The 23,983-nt window shown below is 40.4% G+C and overlaps 1 protein-coding gene across 2 annotated transcripts in view; it reads right to left on the reverse strand.

The window, feature by feature from the left end:
* Positions 1 to 23,983, reverse strand: part of FBXW7 (F-box and WD repeat domain containing 7) — a 175,375-nt gene that overhangs the window by 14,633 nt on the left and 136,759 nt on the right. For both annotated transcript variants that reach the window (XM_041479946.1, XM_041479947.1), the window contains 4 exons: positions 15,837 to 15,919; positions 12,581 to 12,722; positions 5,359 to 5,493; positions 990 to 1,113 (listed from right to left, as the gene is read on the reverse strand). In XM_041479946.1, the coding sequence (XP_041335880.1) occupies positions 990 to 1,113; positions 5,359 to 5,493; positions 12,581 to 12,722; positions 15,837 to 15,919 (484 nt within the window). The remainder of the gene's footprint in view (positions 1 to 989; positions 1,114 to 5,358; positions 5,494 to 12,580; positions 12,723 to 15,836; positions 15,920 to 23,983) is intronic.

Consider the following 23,983-nt stretch of genomic DNA (forward strand, 5'->3'; position numbering starts at 1 on the left):
GTAAGCTCATTCCCCTCTCAACCTTCTCCTTTTTTCTCACTCTGTCCTTTTAATGCATTTTCACTGAATTTTTTAAGAGGAGAATCTTTAGAGAAGATTTAGGAGGTCAGACACCTGCTTTCCGTCACAAAAGAAAACAAATTAGGTGCCCTCACAAATAGCCAGCTACAACTGACATTGTTTTGTTTTTTGAAGCCTTTGCATCAACCCCTCAGAAATCCTTGTCTCCATAATCCAAGGCAGTCTGGACAGGGTCCTGTGTCCAAGATGAGACTGCTCTGGGATCACATGTATGTGGTCTTCTGCACCTCCCTTTCCTCCTGGCCCAAAGAGACTCCTTGTTCCTATAATTATCCTTAAAAATAAGAGCTTGCATTCTCCATGTACACAAATACACGGCTACTTTCACGGGAGCCTTTTCTTGCCCATTCATATCAGTGCTGGAGCACCATATCTTCTTGAATTGGCATGAGCAGGATAACAGCCATGTGGCTAATGGACTGTGTGTCCCTCTCCAAGCAAACCTTTTAGCACCTTCTCCCACTACCGTGTGCCATCTCTGCCTTAATTACCCTGCAAGTGATGTGAAATTACAGCAGCCTTTCTACCAACCAACAAAACAGTTTTTCCTCCATGCTGCAACTGCCAGGCTATACTCCTATCATTTTTACACCTCAGCTGTTATTTCTTTTGGTTCCATTTTGAATAAACACAATCCTCAAAAAGCAATCCCAGCTGTATTCTAAAAACATGCAACTAGCATGCTTTATAAACAAGACATTCAAGCCTAAACTCTAGTGCTCCATGGATTATTTCTATTTCCTGCTTTCAACAGAGATACATACCATGTAGCTTAAAGCATAACTAGCACTAAATCTGAAGTCACATGAATTGCCTTTGTAAAACTTTAAGCTTATTATGTAAATGAACTGCACTTTTTATGATGGCAACACTTCGACCATTACATCCATCATTTTGCTCAGCCTTACCCTCCTCTTTGCATTTCTCTCTCCAGAGAAGATTATCTTCAGCCAGAATTCTCCAGTAACGACAAGTCTGGGCTGCCTGCAGAAGGTCCCTGGGTTCCAGGAATGACAGCACATACAGTGCCAGCTGTAAAAAATAAGAAGGAAGTGTACTTTCTGCACTGCTTTTGAAGAGAAAAGTGAAATAACTCCATTTACTATCACACATCAGGGGCTGAAATACAGAAAATTGGAACGATAAATTATTAAACAATCTCTGAAACTTAACAGACTCCAGTTTATTCCTGTGGGCATGTGGAAATATAACAATCATCATAAGTAACTAAATCCTTACAGATCATATCACAAAATTATTCTTGCATTTGCAAGAAAATAGGTGTCAGCCAAAATAATTACTACATTTTTAAAAAAATGTAAGCCACATTACTTTGAATCATTAGAAGAATTATTACCAAAGTAATTATATCTATGTTATTTTAGCTAACAATTGCAACAAAAGTTATTTTGAGAGTTGAACTAAAAAGTACAGCGCTCACCATGTGAGCAAATAGGGATGTACACTGTGATGGGTAACATCACTTAGAAAGCCCAAACACAGAACAAGTAAATGCTGCATTCCCCAGAGCTCAAACCACTCTGCAGCCATAGGAAAGGCAGTGCAGGCATCGCTCATTTGCTGATGAGAATTCAAACACACTCCTGGGTGGGGTTACATGGAGCTTCATGGATTGGGATGCAATAGGATCAAGACACATCACTTTAGTACAGCTTGTTACCAAACCCTTGTTAGGGCAAATCCTAATGAGCACCAGAAAGTAAATGGAAAATGAGCTTTTCCACGTGACAGAACTGAAGTTTATTGGGAAAAAATTCAGACCTTCTCTGACTGAGCTAAGCCAAATAGTGATGACAATAAAGCCCCCAAAATCTCCAAATCGCTGTGAAGCCTTAAGGCATATATCACAAACCAGAACACAACTATCATTAAGGGTGTGATAACCAAGTACAGCTTTTCTACTTGAGAGCAACAATGCAACTCCCTAGTCATGGAAAATAAGTGTAAGAAAGTCACAGGAAATGCACAGAGTCCCTAAAAACTCTGCAGAAATAATAATATTGATAAACATTAATGCAGAGAACTACTAACATGCTCACAGTGAGGACTTCGTCAGTAATTAACAGAATGCAGAAGCTGTCAAGGAAATCAGATCACCCACTTTTACTTCTGCTTGCCATGTATTTTGTTTAGGACTTTCAATTTAATTTTTAGCTGAAGTTTTAAGATTAGATAGATTAGATAGATAGATAGATATAAACAGAATCTTCCCTTCAAAGCAGCAAAGACTGAAATCTACTGAGGAAGTTATAAGTGCAGGCTGTTGACCTCAAAAGATTTTTGACTTTATTTTGTGAGAAACATTTAGTAATCTAGACAAGCTGGTGACTGAGCAGGAAATAAAAATTCACCACGTTGCAAGTGCTTGCATTTTGGTTGCACACACACCTTGTTTGCAAGTCATCACCTGCAGCTCTTGGGGAGCACACAGCGCTGTGCCTTCAATGATGTGTTAGATCCTGCAGCACCCCCGGCCACAAACCTGAAGAACCTTCTCTCTTTATTCAGGGAGTCAGCATTTAGGGTCTGGTGTAAGGCTATTACAGGAGCAACAACTGTACTGGTCCTTTTGGACATTCTGCCTCCATTCTTGGCATGTGAAATTACTGAAGAAGTCTTGTTTCCTAACACACATCACACAGACCTGCATGTGACAAAACTCAAACATGACACGGCCCCTTTCCATTTTTGGCTGAATGTTCCTCGGTTGACAGCAGTTTGTTTAAATATTACTTAAAAATTACTATCTCTACAGACACAGACATTTGCTAAGCTGGTGTTAATTAAACCTATGAGCCAACTGATTCTAAACCAGGTTAAATATGGGTAACATTTATTTTAGACTACATTTGTCTAAATAGTCATCAATGGTCAACACAGCCCGCAGCTGACTTTAGGATTAGCAGTGGATAAAAGATGACATCCCTTTGTCTCAGCTCATGGATCTAGTTATAAGAAAATTTCAGGTAGCAAAGATCTGACCTTTGACTGAACTGGATTTAGGACTACTCTCTGTTGAAGTGCTAATAACACCCAACAGAGTAAGCAGCTCCTTGCCTTTTTCTTCATTACACACACAGAACCAACAACATTTCTATGACTGATTTCAGCAGAACTCTTTATCTATTGGTGTCTTAACCTGATTTTCATAAATAAGTAATTCGAATAATTATTTCTAAAGTTTCAGCAAGAAAACAAGAGTATTTATTTCATAATAACTGTTTCACTGCTGGTTTCTCAGGAGGAAAACAAACATTTCCATGATTATTTGTCTTCGCATTGCAGACAATGGTTTTGAAGCAAATCCCTCCTGTCCATATCATCTTCCTGTTCTGGTTTGGAAATAGAATCAGTGCATTGCATCCAACAGCACTGGAGCTAACCACAGATGTTAATGCAGAGTGACAGCCCAAGGGAGCGTGTTTTCACAGGATGCTGCCTTTGCCAGGGAAGCCTCCTCATGGAATTACTGACCCCAACAACTCGCTCGTGCCCCCAGAGCTCAGAGCATCACCCCCCAGTGCAGCCAGCACTCAGCAGCTGGGGACAGCCCTGCTGAGGAGATCTGGGTGAGGGAACAGCAGAGGAGATGGTGAAGTCAGCTCCATGGCTTTTTTTAACTTGGGTAATTTTGGTGACAGTGACTCGGGGTTAGGAAGCAAAAATTATTCAAGCCAACTTCACTGGTGAAATCAGCCTGCCATGAAGCTACACATCACAATATTCTGGTTTCAAGAGGCAGGAATCCCATGAGAAATAAACAAATTAAACATTAGTAGTTTACAGGAGAGTGAAGAAACCTAAGTGAGGAAGTTTTACTGCTAAGTACTGTATTTCTTCTGTGAAGAAATTGTGAAAACTGAAATCATCACATGATCTTTAGTTACAGTGTAACTACATCACAGTGAGTATTGCCACAAAATCATGCAAAGAGAACTGATCTCTGAGCTACTGTTATCAATTGTCTGTTAAATTTCCAGACTGAATAGATGCGAAAGTTGCAAAGTATCTTCTGTCTCTTCAAAATATAAATTCTTGTTGCCTTCCTCTGCCTCTGATGTTTTGGGTAGCTTCTCTAGAAATAGAGCAACCATGCAGAGGTTCAGGCTGCTGAACTCTTCTCCTCCCCCAGTGTCCTTTCCACTCCCTGAGAAGGCTGCTGCAGGAATTGCTTCTCTAAATACTAATCTCACGTCCTGTGCACTAAGTTAATCCTGCGGCATAAATTGATTCCAGCCCTTACAAATGCCAGCCAGCAAGGGAAGGCTGCGACACTTCCAGACTTGTGAAGATGTGACAGTGTAGTAAAGGAAAGAAGGGCTTTGTACATGCAACTATTCAAAAATAGGATATATGCCAGAAAAGTGTGTCAAAGAACAGACATGAAACAGTCTTCAGGTAACAAAACCATGTCAAACACAGCAACCAAATACAAACACCAGAATAACTTCAAAAAACTTGCTTTGCAAAGTGTTAGGAATTGAGACTTAACTCCCTAAAACCAATCAAGGTGAGAAGTACTATTTATAAGTCAACTAAAATACACTTATTCAATAACTGCAGCAAACTGGGTTTATAACCTTGTATATCCACCCTCGTGTTCTAGTTGTGATGACATCACAACTTACTCTTGTGTGGACAGCACTTAATTACACACACTGAAATCTAAATCTCAGTTTCTCTTTAAGTGGATAAAACATGATCTGATTTTCTGAGAAGGATTTACTGTAAGGTATCTGCTTAATGACAGTCTGGCTTGATCCTTAATGAGAAATGTTTTTCTGGGTTTACTTTTGGTATATTTGGTAAAGATTTTAGGGTTCTGTTTGTCTAAAATAAATTCAAAAATAACATTAAAAAAACACTCACCACTTACAGCATTAAAAATAATGCTTACACTCACAGAATAATGTGCAGAGAGGTCTTACATCCAGAGGAAATCTTTGTGTGTGTGTGTGCGCCCTAACAGAATTAGTTCCCCAAAAAAAAGCACGATTGGCCCAATTAAGATACAGAGATATTTTTAGAGCTATTGGATTTTGTTTAAAGGGGTCATCTGTATTTCCTGGTATCTAAATGCTATCAAGACACGGAGATATGTCAACCTGAAATTACAGTAGACATGTCATGGCAGTGTTCCAAACTGCGAACCTCTAACATGAGTTTACATCGCTATGCTGGCAAAAAGAGCACGGAAGTTTTCCAAAGATGGCAGCCAAGGCACTTCAAAATGCAATATTACTCCGAAATTCTCACCTCTTTTGGGAGCAAGGAAATGAAGTCTCTTTGAAACTGGGGCTCTATCACTTGCATCATGTGTTTTACTTGTGTTGGTTCACAACTATCAATGAGTTCATCTAAAGCAAGTAACTTCTCTGGTCCACTCCAGCTCTGCAAGGGAAGAAGAAAGAAAGAAAGAGTGAGCTTAGTTTAACAAACTGGTTTGTTAAACCAGTTGGCACAGTAAGTGCCACTGCTGTGCCAATAAGGCAAATTAAGTTTCCTCCTCGAACTACATACAAGCATATAAAAAGCCAGGAGATAAATGCTCATGCTAATGACACAAAAATGAGGAGTTAATCAACACAAAATATTCAAAATTACTACACTAATTCATAAGCTAAGAAAGGATTTGTTATACACACACATACAGATTGGCAATTAAATAGATAATAATATTTAGTAATAATAATTGAATTAATTAAGCTTCTTTTGAAGTTGATGAAATCTACACACATGCTGCAGACAACGCAGGGGTTGCAATAGAATGAACTCCCTTTCTCTATTGTGCATTCAAGTGAGATGATAGCTTTTAACCTTCATGTTTCATCTGGTAGACCAAAATCTTGAAATAAGAGGAAAGGAAAGTAAAAAACTTTCTTGAAAAGTACATTAGCTTACTCTCTGATTATTACTACAGTGTGTCCCTAAGTGACAATGTTGTAATTTCAGAATCCTGGCTATAAACCAATGCATATTTTGTAAGTATCAACTTACACTTGAATAAACAGGGAATTTTGATTGGTAATTTTCTTACTCCACATTTTTACTAATGGGTGCTATAAAATTTGAAGATTTTAATAAGGCACTCAATTGGGAGCATAGCAGATTAGGAGCACCATTTGTAGGAAAAAGAATTAGTAACTTAATATACTGAGGATTTAAAAATCATGTCTTAAACTCATTTGTGCTCATCAAAGAGCTTTGATTTGTTATGTGAAAACAATTTAAAGAAAAAATTACAGAAAAAAAACAACAGCTACTGCTAGCTGATCTAGCAACAGAATTAGAGCACAAATAAAGCCTTAGAGAGAAAATGAGACATCATAGTTTTTGAGAGCAGATTCACATTCCTATTCTCAAATGTCTTCTAGAGTGACATTTACAAGTAAATTAGCACATACAAATGATATTACAGTTAACATAAGAGGCTAACTCAAACTTGAAAAAAGAGGGCAAGATACCTTACAATTTAGATTTCTGTATTAGTCTGCCATGTATCTCAGGACCTTTACTACTCATGCTCTAAATTTGGATTTAACTCTGACAATTCACTCTGGTTTCCACAATACTACAATATTAGTGTACTGTGCAGTTTCTGCCAGAACAATGAGGAAATTGAAGAAGGTGGAACTTCTGAAAGTGAATGCAATGCAGCTAAATGCCCAGCTTTATTCAGTGTAGGAAGATCACAGCATTGCATTATTTTTCCCTAATTAAAATATCAAAATGGTTGAAATGTCAGTAGCAGTATCATTCACCCAAACGATGGCCATGGGGACTCTCAAGTGACCCGAGTGCCTCACGGCAGCGGAGGTGGCTCCGTCAGGGAGCAACACCCTCTGGGACTGCCTCACCCCACTGCCATGCCCCTGCCCTGCAGCAAACGTGTGCCAGCTACTGGACAGCCTACCCTAATGGAGGAGGAAGGTCCTGACCTGAGCCTTTTCACACACTGTGGGCAACTGGTGAAATGGTTTATGCTGGTAAGAAAATATTCCCCATCCACCTGTGTGTATGCAGTATCACCACAGGAGATGGGGGTTTCCATGTCCCATATCAAATACCTCAGAATATTAAAAAGAAACAAGACTGTCTCAGCCAAAGTTGCAGCAGTGTTGTTGTAAACAGCTTTTATTATCAATTTCTTTCAACAGAAACATTTGCATCACAGAGCAGCTCTCCACAAATCATGCACTAAAGAACTGTTTATCTCACCAACTTTCCAACTGCTGTTTGTTTCATTAACCCACGGCTTAGCTGGTGTTAGGTACAAACGTTTGCAGGCTTTAATGTCATCTGTCAGCCGTGTTTGAATTTAGGAGAATTAAAAAGAGGGAAAGTAATACTTGTGCTACTTCGTTATAATATAAATTTCCAAGGTCAGTCTACTCTTCATTTATAAGCAGCTACATTTACTAAATTAGAACAAGTCTACCTGAAGAGCATTGTTTGCTGCTGTGCAAATGTTGCTAGCAGTTACCAACATGTTACTGATTAATAATGCCACTGTATGCTATCTCAATCTATAACTCTCTTACACTTAGTTGGTTTTTAAAACTTAACACAGATCTGGACAGAAAAGGGAAAAGATTCAAGAATGGGAAAGAGTTGCTAATGACTAAAAGCAGAACCCTCTTTTATCTGTCTGTCATCATCAGAGGATGAGTACAGGCAGCTTCCTACAGATCTTCTTAAACAATCAACTGCTACAAAATGTTGTCTCTAGGACATTGTCCCTTTAGTCTTTCACTTAAGCAAACAAACCTCCAGCTACAGTTGGTAAGGGGTCTCGGAGGGAAATGTCTGGCATGGAAAATTGGGAGGAAGCCTTGCCAGATGAACACAACTGTTTGCATTAATGAAGACAAGACTAGTAAATTCTGTTTCTGGGCCCCGTAGCTTGATCCATTTGCAAGAAAACTGCATGTAGCTCATCAGGCAGAAGGGATAAGGAGTAACTGTGGCTTTGATGAAAAACAACAGGGAACAAACGTTGCAAAACAAAGTAACTGTGTGCCACTGTGCAAAGTTTCAAACCTTGTAGATGACCAGAGACTTGTGAGACAGGTGGCATCCTGACCAGACACCTTGGATTTCTACCAGGCAATTCCCTTTCAAATTGAAGGTTTGTAAATAATATACTTTATCTTTAAAATTCTTTTGCTTATTTGTCTTCCCTTGCTTTCCTTGTCTTCAAAACTGAAATTTAATTTTAATGTAAAATTGAACTAAAGTTTTTATTATGAGCAGGGGTTCCCTTAGAAAAGATAACTCCAGGATTCATTCACATAGCCCTTGGGAAGGTGGCAGAGCCCACTGATACTGCTCTTTGAATGATTTCAGAATCCTAAAGAAACATACCCCCTCTTTGCTCCCATTTCCTCAGGAAGGTGTTGGTTTGTCAGCCAAAGCCTTTTGGCTGTTCATACCATTTCCTCATCTAGTAAAGCAGCTGCTGTAATGATGGCACTACCTAACTGAAAACTATCCCTTCTTTTCCCCCTTTGCTACTCTGGGTAAATGTCTTCCCTTTCTTACAACCAATATAAACAACATCTTTGCTGCTTCTACAACTTCCACCTCACACCTTCTGTCTGACCTGCCACCTGTTTTTTTATCATCATCTGTTTCTGCATCTCTCCTCTTCCATGACCTGCACTCTTCTATTGCTCAGCTCTCATCTGCTACCTTCAATTTGTACAATTACAGCTTCTAGCAATTATATCCTTTTGTGATAATAGGTATATTAAGGACAATCTATTTTAAAGAGTTTAACTTCAGGGTGCTGTTCTCCATTACTAAATTCTGTTAATGGAGGTCTGTCATCACTGAGACCTGCAGAAGGGCTCTTCTTGGAGCCTGCTTCTGTCCAGCTCTTGGATCAGTTATCCAAAACCCTGCTATCCCCCACCTCGAGGGTATCTCAGTCTGGATAAAAATAGCACATCATCACTGAAAGAAACACCATCTACAGCTGTAGAGCTGTACAGCAAGTAGTTTGTCACACCAGGAGGGACTCAGGAGCAGCTGGTGCTGAAGTCCCCTCCTTAGCCCATATCAGAGTCCCAGTCCCCAGCCTGGTCCCCTGGGCCGAACACTTGCAGCACATGTGGTGGGACCTTGTCTAGAGGAGCTGTGACTGGCTCAGACCCTGCATCCCTGCTAGAGGTTGGATAATGTAGAGTTTCTCCTGAAACCAGCTGGATTTGTATGCAACAAAACTGGCATGAGAGCCAAGCCAAAGGGGTGGGCAGGCGACCTGCTGCAAGTCTGCAGGACTGCTCTGAAACAAACCAGTAATGCTGACGCAGCCACGGGGGAGTGCAGCTGCAGTGTAGGGGTTGCACAGAAACTCCAACCCTTGACCTAGTCCCACCACAAGACACAGAGCAGAAAATGCTGCAATGCTGGTTATGGTACAATCTTCTTCTCATGCTTCACGTGGACTACTCAGCATTCATTCCAAAGCACCTTTGGAAGGGAAAATGGTAAGCAATTTGAATTTAGGTGACTAAGCCAACTATTTATGTAAAAAAAGAAAAGGAATGGTGCTCTTTCCAGACAGATATGGCAGAAGCATTTTGGACACTATCTGAACTGCTGTTAAAAAAAGTGCTTCCAGTTGTAGGTAAAATGATAGCATTCACTAGGTATTCAAAGTGGTTGCCTATATTGGTGTGTATGGAACAACTTTTCAAAATAAATTTTCCATGAAAATGCCACTTTTTAGTAAATTACTTAAATAAAAAATCCCAACACCCTAAGTATATGAAGTAGGAAGAACGGAGAGCTTAGCAATTTTTAAAGCAAATACCAACTCTGACAGAACTTAGCATCCAGCTGACTTTTTTTCCTTATGGCAAGCAATTTGGTGACCTAAAACGTCTTGTAAAGGAAGAAATTTTGAAAAGACACACTTGGGGCACTGGACTTTAAAAACTCTTAGAGTGGATTTTAAAAAGACCTGAAGTCAAGAGCCACTGCAAATCAGAAAAAATAAACAGGCCTTTAAGAAATGAACTGGTTTGAATCTAATAAAATGCCTTTCTATTCTTCTCTCCAGGCTTCATTGAAATCGATATACAATTTTATTTTTAAAGGGAAAGTGCAACTACACAACTTCTTCTCCCTTCTGCATTATTTTGTTACTTTAAAAATAAAAGGCTTAAATCAACTAGAAAACATAACAAGAGGAAGTACATATAAAAAGTAAATTTTAAAAAACCCTTATAGACCATCTTAAGTTTTCTTAATATTTGCAGAGTGGTCTGGATTTTATCTGAAAAGATAACACAGGAGAAGGACTGAAGGCCAACATTCAGGTGAGAGTCCTTAAAATAGCTAAGTACCACTGGCCACTGCCAGCTTCTACAGTTTTACCTGAAACAGTACATATGTCCCCCTAACATGCCTCTAGAAATTCAGCTTTAAAATTATTTGGAAACACATTCTCATATAAAATAAGAGAGCTATTAAGCTGGACTAGCACGTACACAGTACACAAAGAAAGCTCTCTCATTTCTGTTTCTCTACAGGAAAAACTTTGTATTGCAAGAATGATGCTGCATGTGCCATTTAATCCTGCCCTTTGGGCAGAGCTACCTCCCCTATGAATGTGCTTTTATCATTTGGCTGTTTAAGACTTGGCCCCTTTCATGAAAGTCATGTGAAAAATAAGCACATAGAAAATGAGGAGACAAGCAGATGTAACACTGAGACAGAACTACATGACTTTGAAAGCTTTTCTTCAAAAGTAAGGGACTCCCTTTTGTGAATGCAATAAAAACTACCAGTGACAGACATGATCAATAAGTGCTGCTCAATGATCTCCAGTTAGGAGAGAGAGGCCTCCCTCTCTCTCTCTCAATAGTATAGATCAGCATTTAGGCATTTAGTACTGCAAATAAATATTTTGACATGTTGAAAGTATCCAAATATATACGTATTAAAACACATTTTCTACATTACACACTGTACACATTTGCCTACATAGGCAAAATTTTCATGGGCTTACATACTACTCATCCTAACCAAACAGCCAATAGCATTGCTCTTACTGTCATGGGTGTCTGCACCACTCCAAACACTTCAGCCATTCAAAATCTTTTTCAAAAATATGTAACTGTCACTAACTATCAATCTTACATAAAAGTAGGTTACATATTGTAACAAAATAGCTTTTGTTAGTACAAATGTTCTAACATGACAAAATGTTAAAATACAATGTAGTATTACATTACCACATAAATACACATAGTACCCTTCAAATATGATTCTTAGGGGTTAAAAAGGCATATTTCTATGAACAGTCTCAAAAAAGATACACCACAGTAATTAAATGTGAATATTTTTAAGAAATTGAATGATGTGTATAAGAATCTTAATTTCAAGCTTCCACTGGTTTAAGCAGATCATAAATGAGTAAAAATAAAGAGGAAAGAGGTTCTACATTATTATTTTTATGTTCAGAACTGACAGTGATTGAGATCAATGGTATTATGTGGCAGTATAAATCAAGCCAAAGCACACTTCTGCCTGCAAAACTGTATGATAGATACCTGTATCTACAATATTGTTCTTTTATCTTTGCCTCTTACAGTAATTGAAACAATGCCTGTATTTGTTAGTTGCTCCTTTTGAAAATGCTTTTAGAAGGTATGGTTTATTAATCAAGATAGGAAGGCATAATATTTCCATTTTTCAAATCAATGACCAAGACTCATCCTTGCTTCTTAAAAATACAGAGCAAAATTTTATGATCTCAATGGTACACGTTGTGGACCAGAAGGAGAAGCTTGCCTCAAACTTTGCTTGTATTAACACATACAAAATTGTCTCAGGTTCTCCCTGACTGGCATCCAGGCAGATTTCAGTTTCAACCTGTGCAAGCAGTCCATAGCATTGTCCTTCACATCTTTTCTTTTGTCCAGATAGGCGATTTTTGGGCGTTGCTAAAGGCAATTTAAAAGATACAAAAAAACCTCTTCCTTCAGCTGTGTACACATGTGCTGGCTGACATGTTCAGTACACAGAGATCAGTAAAAATACACACTGAGTTTCCTTTTAATCTATTTTTGATAAACTTTTCTTTCTATTTTTAGAAGGCACCAGACTTATGACAAATCTAGAGCTATAACTGCACTGAAGCAAACCAAAGCTTACTAGTCTCAAGTAAAAATGACTTGAGACCATGCAGGTAGCCCTCACATGTTGGACAGACTTTGCAGAAGATGTGAAAGCATTAAACAGGAAGGATTCTATTACTAAGAAACCAGTTAAAGCTGTTATTTTTGGCTGAAACAGGGAACAAGTATTCCTTAAAGCTGATGCCCATTTGCTATTGCAAGAGAACACGAAATCAACAGCAGAGACAATTCTGGGATGTACAAGGAGGACCAACTCTACTGAAGCACTCCCTTACATAAACCATGGAGGCAGAGTTGCCTCAGATGCTTATTTCTGCAAGCATGGTTACCTGAAACATTTTCAGCCATTCCTGGAGGCCGGAGGGTGGCTGCACGGATGTGATGCGGCGCCGCTGCTGTCCCTGGCCGTTGGCTGCCCGCAGGTCCCCAAACGTCGTCGGCGTGGCAGAACATGGCACCAGCCCCGTGGTACTGCCATACAAATGAAAAGTGACAGCCACAGGTAAAACATCAAGGAAAACTCACTAGAGAACAAAAGAATCTAGTACATAATTTGCAACTATCACTTCAACTCTTTAGCTTCATGCAAAAACTTTAGCGTGAAGAATTCTTCTGCTGGTCACTCAAGAGGCCAGTTCCGTCCCTTGGATAAATCTGCCTGCTTCTGCCATGGCAGGGCTAGCCCCCCAGCTAGGGGAGAAAGAGGAATCACATTTCAAGGCTGAAAAATTATCACTCTGTTAACTGCCCAGCAAGTTGTGTGTAAAGATACAGGTTTACACATTCCTTTCCTTGCCAGAGTATTTCGTTTCCTTCTGAGCTACACTGCTGCCTTCTGACAGGGGATGTAGGAAGCCAGATCTCAGAGTTCCACCTGTATGTGAAATGTGCTAGTGCTGCCTCATCTCCAAACAGAAAGGGAAAAAAAGTATCTATTTTTAGGTTTTAATATATTTGTTGACAAAGAGCTAGTAATATCAAGCAGTTCTAGTGGCACAGTGGTCTGGAATTGGGCTTTGAAATACTCTATAGGGTCTTTTAAAGTTTGTGTGTTGATGGAATGACACAGGAATTAAAGGGGGGGTGTGTGAAGTGAAAAGGGAAAAGCAGCCAAAGGTGCTCTCTGAATCACAGTTTGATTTTTTCACTCTGACATGTTAAAAACCAGCTCATTCGTACAGAATGGAGCTTTTAAAAGAGCTGGGATTAAGCTACCATTGTGGGAGTCTAAAGAAATACAGCTGACTGTGTTTTCTGGTTTGGGGTTTTTTTGTTTAGTTGGTTTTTTTTCATTTTCAAGATCGGTTTTCTTTTGGTTTTTTTGGGGATTTTTGGTCTGTTTTTTTTTTTTTGGGGGGGGCAGGGTGGTTTTGTTTTTTATACATAATGTAAAGTACTTAATTCACAGACTATCAAAGCATTTCTTAGCAGGAAATATGGAACCCCAGTAGTATTTGCACAAGCATGAACACTTTAAATATAGTGTGAGACTCCAAAAAACCCTCTGCTTATTTGTAGGATAAACCCAGCTTTTTAGTTCTTAAGATCTTAAGAGGGTTTAGTGATTTTTCAGTGGCTACAGGAATACTTTAAATGATGCAAGGCAAGTTCATTTTAATATTTACCTCATTATGCTCTACAAATACTTCACTCTACTCTTCCTTATTCTGAAGGACAATCATAGCATGTCCTAACATTTACCCAAACTGGTCAAGAAAAGTAAAGATTGGTTTGAGCAGGCCTATTTTAACTGTTCATTTTGCTGAGTAATAACAGAAACAGAAGCTGATATGAAAATACTGTTTCAGAGACGAAGGATCCTCCTAATGGCACTTGTTTACTGACTTTACCTGTTATATGCAAACAAAGTTCATCAGCTGGTCAATTTTAGAGTCACTGATCCTAGGGAAAATGGAAACAAGCAGGCACAAGAACTGCATCATTTGCCTACATATTATTTAGATAAAACGAAATCAAAGAGTTTAAGAGAGGAGGTCACATGTTATTTAAGGATTCTTTTATGCCAATAACTACTCAAAATCCAAGTAATGTCAGTTAAATGTATTTTCAAAACAAAAATGTGATTTTACAGCTTAGTCATTCTAAGCACCTGCATAGAGATCCAGCACAAGGCCTATCATTCAAGGTCCAAAATAAGGCACTTGAAATTAGCTTTCATTGGTTCTGAGCAGTATGTAGCCTTGAACTTGCCCCAGAAGAACTTGTTTCACTTTACTTTCTTCTCCTGTGAACTGGTTGTCAGTCAAAAACAGTTATTCAAAACAAGATCTGAAAGTTTCTTTCCTTTGACCTCAGATTAAACCACAAGACACTTGTCCATACTTCATTTTTCCTCTGTGTTTTCATCCTCCTGAAACAACGAGTCAGGTCACTGTGGAAGCTGGACAAGTCCAGCAGTTCCTCTGAACCTGACAGACACACTTGACAAAAAAGCACGCTTTCTTTGTTGTTGAACTTTTTACTCTTCTGGGACTGCAGAGAACTCCCAGTGGATCACCTTAAGAAATGGTGCCCAGCAAGAGAGTCCTTCCATTACACAGACTCAGAAATCAGAAGACACCACCTGCAGGCTTGGGGGGATGTGGAAGCTGCAACAAGTGCTTCTCAGCAACAGCACATCACCTCCTTTACTCTGCTGCAGCATTTACACACCTGAAAAGCAACCCTAGGACCTGCTGCCTAACTTTTCACTCATCACCTGATAAACCTCTTAAAGGAAGAGAAATAAAATATAAACTGCTTTGCAAGAGCCTTCAGTGACTGAACACTACTGTAGTGTGTTCAAAAGAAGTGCCATTTCCAGAGAGCCTTGGGAGGCTCATGGGAGGGACGATGCTTATAGTGGAGAAAAAAAACCAAAATAGTGTAAATTCAAACAGGTTGGGAAGCAGTGTGACATCCAAGCACAATTGTTATGGCAACTACATAGTAAGAATGCAGTTGTAAGGCGTGCATCCACAGCCCTGCTCTGCTGCTGCTGCTCATGGTTAGGAGTGCTTTACTCCACGAAGCACCTGATGGGAACAGCAGCAGGGATTTGTGCTTGCTGGCACCACACAGGAGCAGCAAGGAAGCAGAGCAGAATCCCTAATACTTTCACGTTGTGGATAGCAAGTACGTGTGTGTTCCTGTTAAGATCAGATGGTCTGCTCTGCCTACATGAATTTCCATTATCTCATTCCTGTTACCATAGCAAAGTGATACATTTGATCACAGTTTTAATAGTCTTAGGGTTTATCGTTATGTCCCTTTTTAAAATCTGACTGACTTTATTCCCAAGAATGCTCCAGCCCTGAAAAAGTCTCTTAAGTAAATGGGCATGCTATATTTAGATTGAAACACAAACCTCAACTGAAGAAATGCAAGTCTGGCTACTTCATTAAAACTCATCTTCAGTTCACGTAATTTAAATTAGCAAAGCAATATACAAATGCTGATACCACCTCTTCTTCACTTTACAGTGTTTTAACATTAAGAGGAGCTTAATTAATCAGGCTCAGCAATTGGAAAGACAGGATATATGCAGGAATCAGGATCCAGTGATCTGTCATTGCATTTAATTACCTTGTGTATTCTGAGACTTTGCAGGGTTTCTTTCCCAGAGAGAAAGAACGGACCTCGGAGCCATGGTCCAACTTTCTCTTCATCTGCAAGGTGAGGGAAAAAGAGTAACAACATGGATTTAGTTACACAATCAACCTTACTTATGTGTACTTCTGTAAAATTAACACATTTTTACCTTCTACTTTTATAGCAAATTTCAAAAAGTTGACACTCATAAAATCACTTAAAGCAGTATTTTATTTTCTGAATTCAACAATACTTGATACATGTTTTATAGGGTGCATGTATATATTATTGCTCTTTTAGGGTCCAAAATCTATTGGAATGACATTCTTTTAATTCCCAAATTGTGCAAAGGTGTGCGGAACTGTGTTAATTTATTTTGTGTTGTTTTATTCACTAAACTGTTCTCTCTCTGTCCTCCCAGGAGAGGAACTAAACCAAAGCCATAGATTCTTTGTGTTCAGGTTCATTGCTTAGTCTCTCACTGAAATGGTTAAATTTTAGGTAGCCTATCTGCATTATAAATCATATTTATTTCAGGGCCTAAAAAAAAATAAATTACTGTATATTTTGTCTATACTTTTATCTTAAAGCTGTACATTGAAAACATTTATAAAATTGCAGTAAAACTGAGTGACAGATTAACCACTATTTTTCCAAGAAGGGTAAGGATGAAAAACATTACACCCCAGTCTCGAATGTCACCTGCAATTAGATATGATCAAAACCAAATAATGAGCAGGGCAGCTGCTAAAAGGGGAAGCCAGACTGCAAAAATTACCAAAGAGATGGAAACCAATGAAAGCCATATTTATCTAGGCAGACAAATAGAGATTACTTTCTACATATTTGGGTAATCTTTAACCACAGACTTTTGGACTAAATGAGACATACGTGTGCCAAATGCAACTTCTGAGTTTTGTTGGTTTTCCATTTTTTTTTTGAGATGTGATACACCACAACAGTTTAGCCAGCTGAAGAATGTTTACTGCTGTTTACAACTGTGAAATGCAAAATACATAAACTACTTGTATTACATTTTGACTTTAGTATAACCATTTGTTTCCTTTTTTTCAAAACTTCACGTTTAAGATACAAATTAAAAGTTGGTATCTTTCTTACACAAATGATTTTATCTTTTTTAATGTTGTATTATAACACAGTTATTTAACCATTTATTGTAGCAGTCTAGTCACCTAAAACAAAATACCCCAAACTCAACAGGATTCTCTAAAGCTTATGATCTATATACTTTTGTTGTCATTTTGGTTATTTATACTTTTAAAATACCCGTATGGCTTTACCCAAAAACAATCACTGAAGATCTTGTGTTCTGCTTCATTAGTGCTTACACAGGAAGGCTAAGGGTTGTTTTTATGGGAACAGCTACAACACAACCAGAAGAGCTTGCCTTGTAGCTGTGTTTTCTTGCCCATGCCTCACATGGGACACTCCACGGCATTTCACCAGACAAGCACTGAGCCAGAACCGCCCTGCACGCAGCCGAATCACCAGCCTCACCCTCGCTGCTTCCCCACACCCCGCGAGGAGCAGCCCCCCTGCTCCCCTCAAGAAAACCAGTTGCAAGGATCACTGAAAAATAATGGATACCATCTTTTATTGCTGTGCTAGATGGGTGAGCCATCAAAATTACCAGAAGCGTAAGTAAGATGTTTGAGAACAAATTTCAGTATTTGATGGTAGACTTTTCAGAAAGGATTTTTTCTGTTCAAGAAAAATTTTTATTTCCAGCTTGCCTTTCTGAGAGGTTATGATCATCATATTCCTCTTCTGCTTCTCGCAAGAGGGAGATGCAGTTTTGCAAAACCACATCTTAAAAATAAAAAGTAGAAAGCCTACAGCAGAATACTCAGCTCTGGTGCTTTATTCTTTTGCGTTAGCGAAGAAAACATGCATTACGTTGCCTAATAATGATTTCACCTGTTTCTTTTGGCTGGGTTTTTTTCAGATATTTTAGGCAACTTTCACATGGGGTCCACCATGCAGACTGACTTTCACTATCTCAGAAGGTGCTAAGTAAATAGACGGCCAAAAATGCCGTTTATCATAAGAAGAAGATAAAACTTTCTTACAGCAGAGAGGTCTAGTGACAAGATTCAGACATCAGTAAGGTCTCTGTGTAACCAAAACACAGAAACCGTCGAGCAAACATCCCTCTAAACATTTAATTTGTCGCTAGGAAAACACAACTCCTTCAGACAACATTTATTTATCAAACTAACCGAGACTGCAGCACATTAAAAAATTTTATAATATACATAAAAAATGAAAAGAAGGGGCAGCAAACTGCATTCCGCATCACCGCCCGCCACCAAGCGCTGGCAGCGCTCCCCGGCAGCGCACTGACTGCAGCTACGGCCGGGCGGCAGCCCCCGCCGCCGGCACGTCTCCGCCCGCGGACCGCCGGCGCGGAGGACGCGCGGCCCCCGCCCGCCCCTCCCTGCCCCCCTCGCCCTCCGCGGCCGCGCACCCGCGGGGAGGGGAGCGGAGGGGGCGGCCACTCACTTTGTAGAAGATCATCTTGAGGGTGCCGTAGAAGCCCATGGTGTCGGCGCGCTTCCCCTTGCGCGGCGGCGGCGGCGCCCCGCGGGCCCGGCGGCCGGGCAGGCGCTGGCAGTACAGCCCCTTCTCCGGCAGGTAGGTCACCGCCTCCCGCGCCGACATGCTCGGGCACGGCGGGCGGCGGCGGCGGCGCTGCTCGGCCCGGCTGGCCCGGCCCTGCCCTGCCCTGCCTGCGCGGAGCGCGGCTCCCGCTGCCCGCCCTGCCGCCTCCGCAGCGGCGGCGCGGCACTGCGGGATGCGCGGCCGGGAGGGACCCGCGGGCCCCGCCGGCGGGAATCCGCCCCCACCCCGCGCAGAGGGGAAGAAATTTTAAAAAATACCCCAGCGCCGCGCGGGTTTGGGGCTATTTCCCCCTTTCACCTTCGCCCCCCCCCGCCGCCCTCTTCTCCCGCACCGCCTCCGAGGCAGGGGCTGCCCCCAGCCCCTCGCTCTGTTCTCTCAGTGCCACTCTCTCCACGGTTTTCCAAGCGGGTACAAAACAAGCTCGTTTCCACTAATTATAATTATACCATCGCCCTCGGCGGGCCTGGCTGGACTCGTCCATGACTGCATTCCGCGGACAGACGCAAATCAGTCCTTCAAAAGTACGGGTAATTTTAGAATAATTTGAAATGCACTACAGTTTTGCCAGGGAAAAAGATGCTGAAATACCCTCTATTGGCTAGACAATAGAATAAACGGTTTTTGAAGATTTAGGAGTTGAAAGACCCGAATCCAGCAATTATGTAATAGACATTGAACTAGTAATCCAGAGCAGAGCGGCGGCGGAGCTGTCAGAGGCAGGAGCGGGGTTTCCCCAGCAGGGAGGCAGGCAGCCTTCCCCGCGCACCTGGAACAGCCTGGACGCGCACACGCTCCCCTCTCCCGTACAAGGCAGCTCTTGGGCGGCACCAAGCCATTTTAGCTCGGGCTTCAAATCCTACGCAGGATTCTCACCTGTATTTCAGTGAAAGCCCAAGGAAAGCCCTTGGTAATTACTTGCTAAAGAACGCTCCTTTTTTGGTCATTCTTCACATCAACAGATCTGTCCGGCTCACCCTTACGGCTCGATTCAAGGGCATTGAAGTTCCTGACATATGGCTGGGCTCTCAGACAGATACCTGGAACCGGCACAGCAGCTAGGCAGCTTGATTTTTTTTTTTAGTTTCTATACAGACAACTCAAGAGACTTCAGCTTCAGAAATTCTTCAAAGTTTTCTGCTCAAGTTCAGAACAGAGCATACCCTGAACATGATCTGAAGCTGCAGCACCTCCTGCAAAGTTTTCTGCTCAAGTTCAGAACAGAGCATACCCTGAACATGATCTGAAGCTGCAGCATTCCCCTGTAATTTTCCCCAGGTGCAGTGGAAACTGGAGATGCTCAGCAGCCCTCCAGAACGATGCACTCAAACAGAAGGAAGCACGTAAGTCCGTTCCTACTGACTTGAGGGGAAACTATCTTCTTCTTTATCACCCAAAGCAGCACAAAAAAAAGATTCTACCTTTACATAACACACATCTAAAGGAGTGGAAGCACTTTCTGTAAAACCCATTAGCTTCCTCATTACTACTTAAAAAAAAAAAATCTCATATGTAGTGGCAGGTGTTAGCACACCCAGATAAGGTGAAAAATCACTACCCCCACAGCACAGATTCTGCCTCTCTATGGTTTTATATATCTCCCATCCAGCACTGAGTCCTCACAGTGTTTTTTTCATCTCCCAGTCAAAATGGTTCTGCCCATCAAATCTTGGCATTTATGCCATTATCCACTAAACTGCAGTGCTGTATATTTTATGAGAACAAAATGGTCTTGAGTTGACTTCATACCTCAGATATGAACAGAGCTGTACATATCCCAGGAGACTATTACTGCTTGTCTTTGCTAGCACATCACATGCAAAAGGGAAGGGAAAAAAACCCACAGGCTGCATATACACATTGAATAATCACAGGAAATAAATTAATACTCAAACCATCAGAGTAAGAAAGAATTTGAACATTATCACTGTGTGGACTTAGAATACTTTATCTGTGCGCTTGCCTAATGTCCTGTAATTCTTGCAGCTATCTCTGCCCCTTCTCCCATCAGTGAATGCATTCGATGCAGAGGGGGGATGATGGCTACTCCTGCTCCAGCACAGAAACAGGAATGGGCAGGAAATCCCCAGGGATTAGCCTCTCCCCCATCCCAAAGACAAGTGTAATCTGACAGCATGGCTAGATTTATCTTTTCAACAAAATGTGCTCTGGAATTAAGCAGTCAATGAGTTGAATAATAATTAGAAATTACTATTTTCCTCTCTTTTGGAGTACTGCTATTGCAGATTACTTCTCTTTTGATCATGATTGGCAGATATTCTCTCATGGTAAAAAATCCCACTGATTTAACTACTAATCACTTTGCCACAGTCAGGACCCATGTAATAACCCCAACAATCATTTGTTAATGGTAGAAAACTTAGTATGTCAGGTATTTATTCTGCACAAAAGGTTTGGGTTTTTTTCCTAATTTTAGATACAGATACCACAGACAGATGTGGCATTTGAACAATGACCATCTCTCATCTAGCAATTTGCCTTTCTCAGAGCAAAAAACAAAAATCACACATGGTTATGGCTCTGGCTCTCACCTTTTTATCTGTCTCAGTAGTGGTCCCACTTTTGATTGTCCACAAATAAAGAAACATTCCCTTTATCTCAAACTAAGTTTGATAGTTTCTGGGTAATTGCAAAATTACTCTAGTTGGATGTTTGCTCTTCTCCAAAATGCCAAACCACAGCCTAGGCTCTCCCTAGTTATTGGAGAAGAACATGCTCCACCAAAGGCTGAGGGCACCTACTGTTAGACTCCCACTCTAAATTCCTGTCTAGAAAGGACTTTCTCTCTCTCCCTTGACTTTGAGAACCACCCTGTCCTCAGAAAAAAATTGCGTAATGAATGCACTACACTCTCCATTGTAGGAAATTAATTAAGGTTTTGCAAAAGTAATGTGGAACTGGCTAACCTGGGAAGACTGAGGTCACACAGCTTCACTCTGCACCTTCTGGGAAAATACAAATGTGGAAGAATAAGACCCCAACCCTGCAGGTGCTTTTGAGAGCCTGACAGCAATTAGCAAAGATGATGCATACACTTACATCTCTACCAACATTTGAAATAATATTTACTACAGTAACTTAACGCCCGAGGACTACTTAATGGTATAAAGTAAACATTCATCACAAATTAAGATACACTGAGGAAGACTACAGTTTAAAGCAGTGTTAAGAGAAAAATCAAAAGTTACCATGTTTCTTTCCCTGTTTGGCATACATTTAATTTCAAAAGTTGCTCTTACTTTGTTTAAGCTGACAATAATTTTTCAAGTTCTTAAAACCACAAACAACATACAATTCATGACATTTAGAAAAATGTCTACACCAAAATTACACAGTTTTCAGTGGACACAAGTCCAATCTTATTTCCCGTCAGTACTGCCAACTCTTAATTAAAAAAAATTCACAGCATCCAATTCTTTTCCTGTTGGCAACACTTCTAGCACCTTTACCAGTTTGTCATGTGGCATGCTGTAATTAAGACTGTCTATTACTTCTAATGAAAGACTAGAATGAATTACAGAAATCACCCGCAGAGCTATATAATCCCCAGAAGAACGGAGATTACAGTGCAACAGACCAAAGAAACAACATTTTTGTTGGTTTTTTTTTTTTAGTTGGAGAAACATTTTTGAGTGGAGAGACTACAGGATGGTCTGGCTGTGGTAATGGCCAGTCAGCATTTTGAAAAAACACTGGTGCTTAAACCAGGGAATGCAAAAACCATAATTGGCATTTCACATACACACATATGTGTGTCGGGAGCATAATGTGTGCAAGAGGAACTGTGGAGCAATATGGTTTGGTATCTCCATTAATATTGGTAAATGCATCATTCAAGACAGTGCCAGAAGGGATTCTGTGTACTCTGCACATTTAGCAGACGCTTAGCAGACTGACTCCTTTAGAAATATTTCAGAGGGATTTTTGTGTGTTGTCTAATAGGATTGCAGGGGTTTTTTTCTATCCAGGAAATCAAACATCCTAAGCAGGAGGGGCCAAATCCTTAGCTGTGCAAGATTTACCCTGGACACAGTGAAGATGACCCGAGAAGAACAGTCATGCTTTGTTGTTTTCCCCTTTCTCAAATTTGGACCCACTTAGGCATTAAACACTCCCCTTCTGCTCGGTAATCTAGTTTGGGCAGCTGCTGCAGCCAGCACTTTGTCTTCTATATTCGACCTATTCATCCAACTACATACTTCATTTAATTTGCCAAATGCTCCCATTCAGGCAAGAATCTGGCCCCACAGAGAGGTACTTCTGCCATCTGCTTTAGACATTTAACTACAGCTTTTCTTAGGACACCTACATTTAAACGCTCACTTTCCCATTTACTCAATGAGAAAGGCACATGCTAGAGTCCAACATGTGTAAGGTCTCAGAAAAGGAGAAAAATATTCCACACGATAGCAAGTGTTTAACATGTTTCAAAGTAATTCAGGGTGGGCCTTTCCACTACAAAAAGGCACTGCTATTATTGTCAGATCTTTTTCTTTTTGAACTATAATGAAATTAAACAAGTGACCCACTGGGATCACAGAAATCCCATGTTCTCATGGTTTCTCCCAGTTTAGTTTTGGCTAGGCAGCAGCCTTACAGGCTGCAGATTTGAGATTTATTAGTGTGCATCCTAGTTGCTGAGCTGAAAGTACTTCATGGGTAAATTCCAGATCAGTGGGCAGGGTGAGACAAAGGTTTAGCACACTCACCAGTTCATTTGGCTAAGGAAGTTCAAAGGTACAGTGCAGGATGTACCTATCACACAGGTGTAACTGTGTAGAATATAGCATTAGTATTGATGCCGCAGAACAGACCTGGAGAAATGAATTTAGGTGCACCAGTTTGTGACCAACAGCTGCTACATTACAGCTATGAGGGAAGAACAAAAGCAACTTGGCTCCCTGGAAGCAGCTCAGATAGAGGAATTTCTGCTCAATTTATTTTTAATGTGGGCAGCAAGCTTAGAAAGGTTCACTCCTGCATGTTTGCCTCAACACAGTTACAGGAAGATATTTACACTTATGATCATGTGTAATTCAAGTGTAGTACAAGAAGTTCTGGACACTGCAATGTGCACTGACCAGCAGCTTAATGATAAATTACATATTTTTATAATACTGATGAACTTAGAGTTCAGGAGGAAGTAGTGAAAGCAACAGTAACTCTATTATGGGAGGAAGGACCCAGAGAGGCATTACATTAAGTTGCATGAAGCCTTCCAAAGCTTACTTAAGTGGAGTGGAGAATACGTATTATGAAGTATGATAGGCAATACCAAAGTGTTTCACTAACTGTATAATGTTTCTTGGCAAAGCATTTTGAAGACTGCTTTCAAAATGAAATTCCCTACATATGATTATCCGTGATTTCCATGCAAAGTAAGGTACTGTAATCAAACAAAATTGTAAAAAGACTTTAAGCTTTGTTTCTGCAGGGAAGGAAATGGCATCGGTAGCAACTGAAAAAAAAATCAATTAATA

The sequence above is a fragment of the Pyrgilauda ruficollis genome, unplaced genomic scaffold, assembly GCF_017590135.1.
Source record: "Pyrgilauda ruficollis isolate IOZ18807 unplaced genomic scaffold, ASM1759013v1 scaffold5, whole genome shotgun sequence".
Classification (NCBI taxonomy): Eukaryota; Metazoa; Chordata; class Aves; order Passeriformes; family Passeridae; genus Pyrgilauda; species Pyrgilauda ruficollis.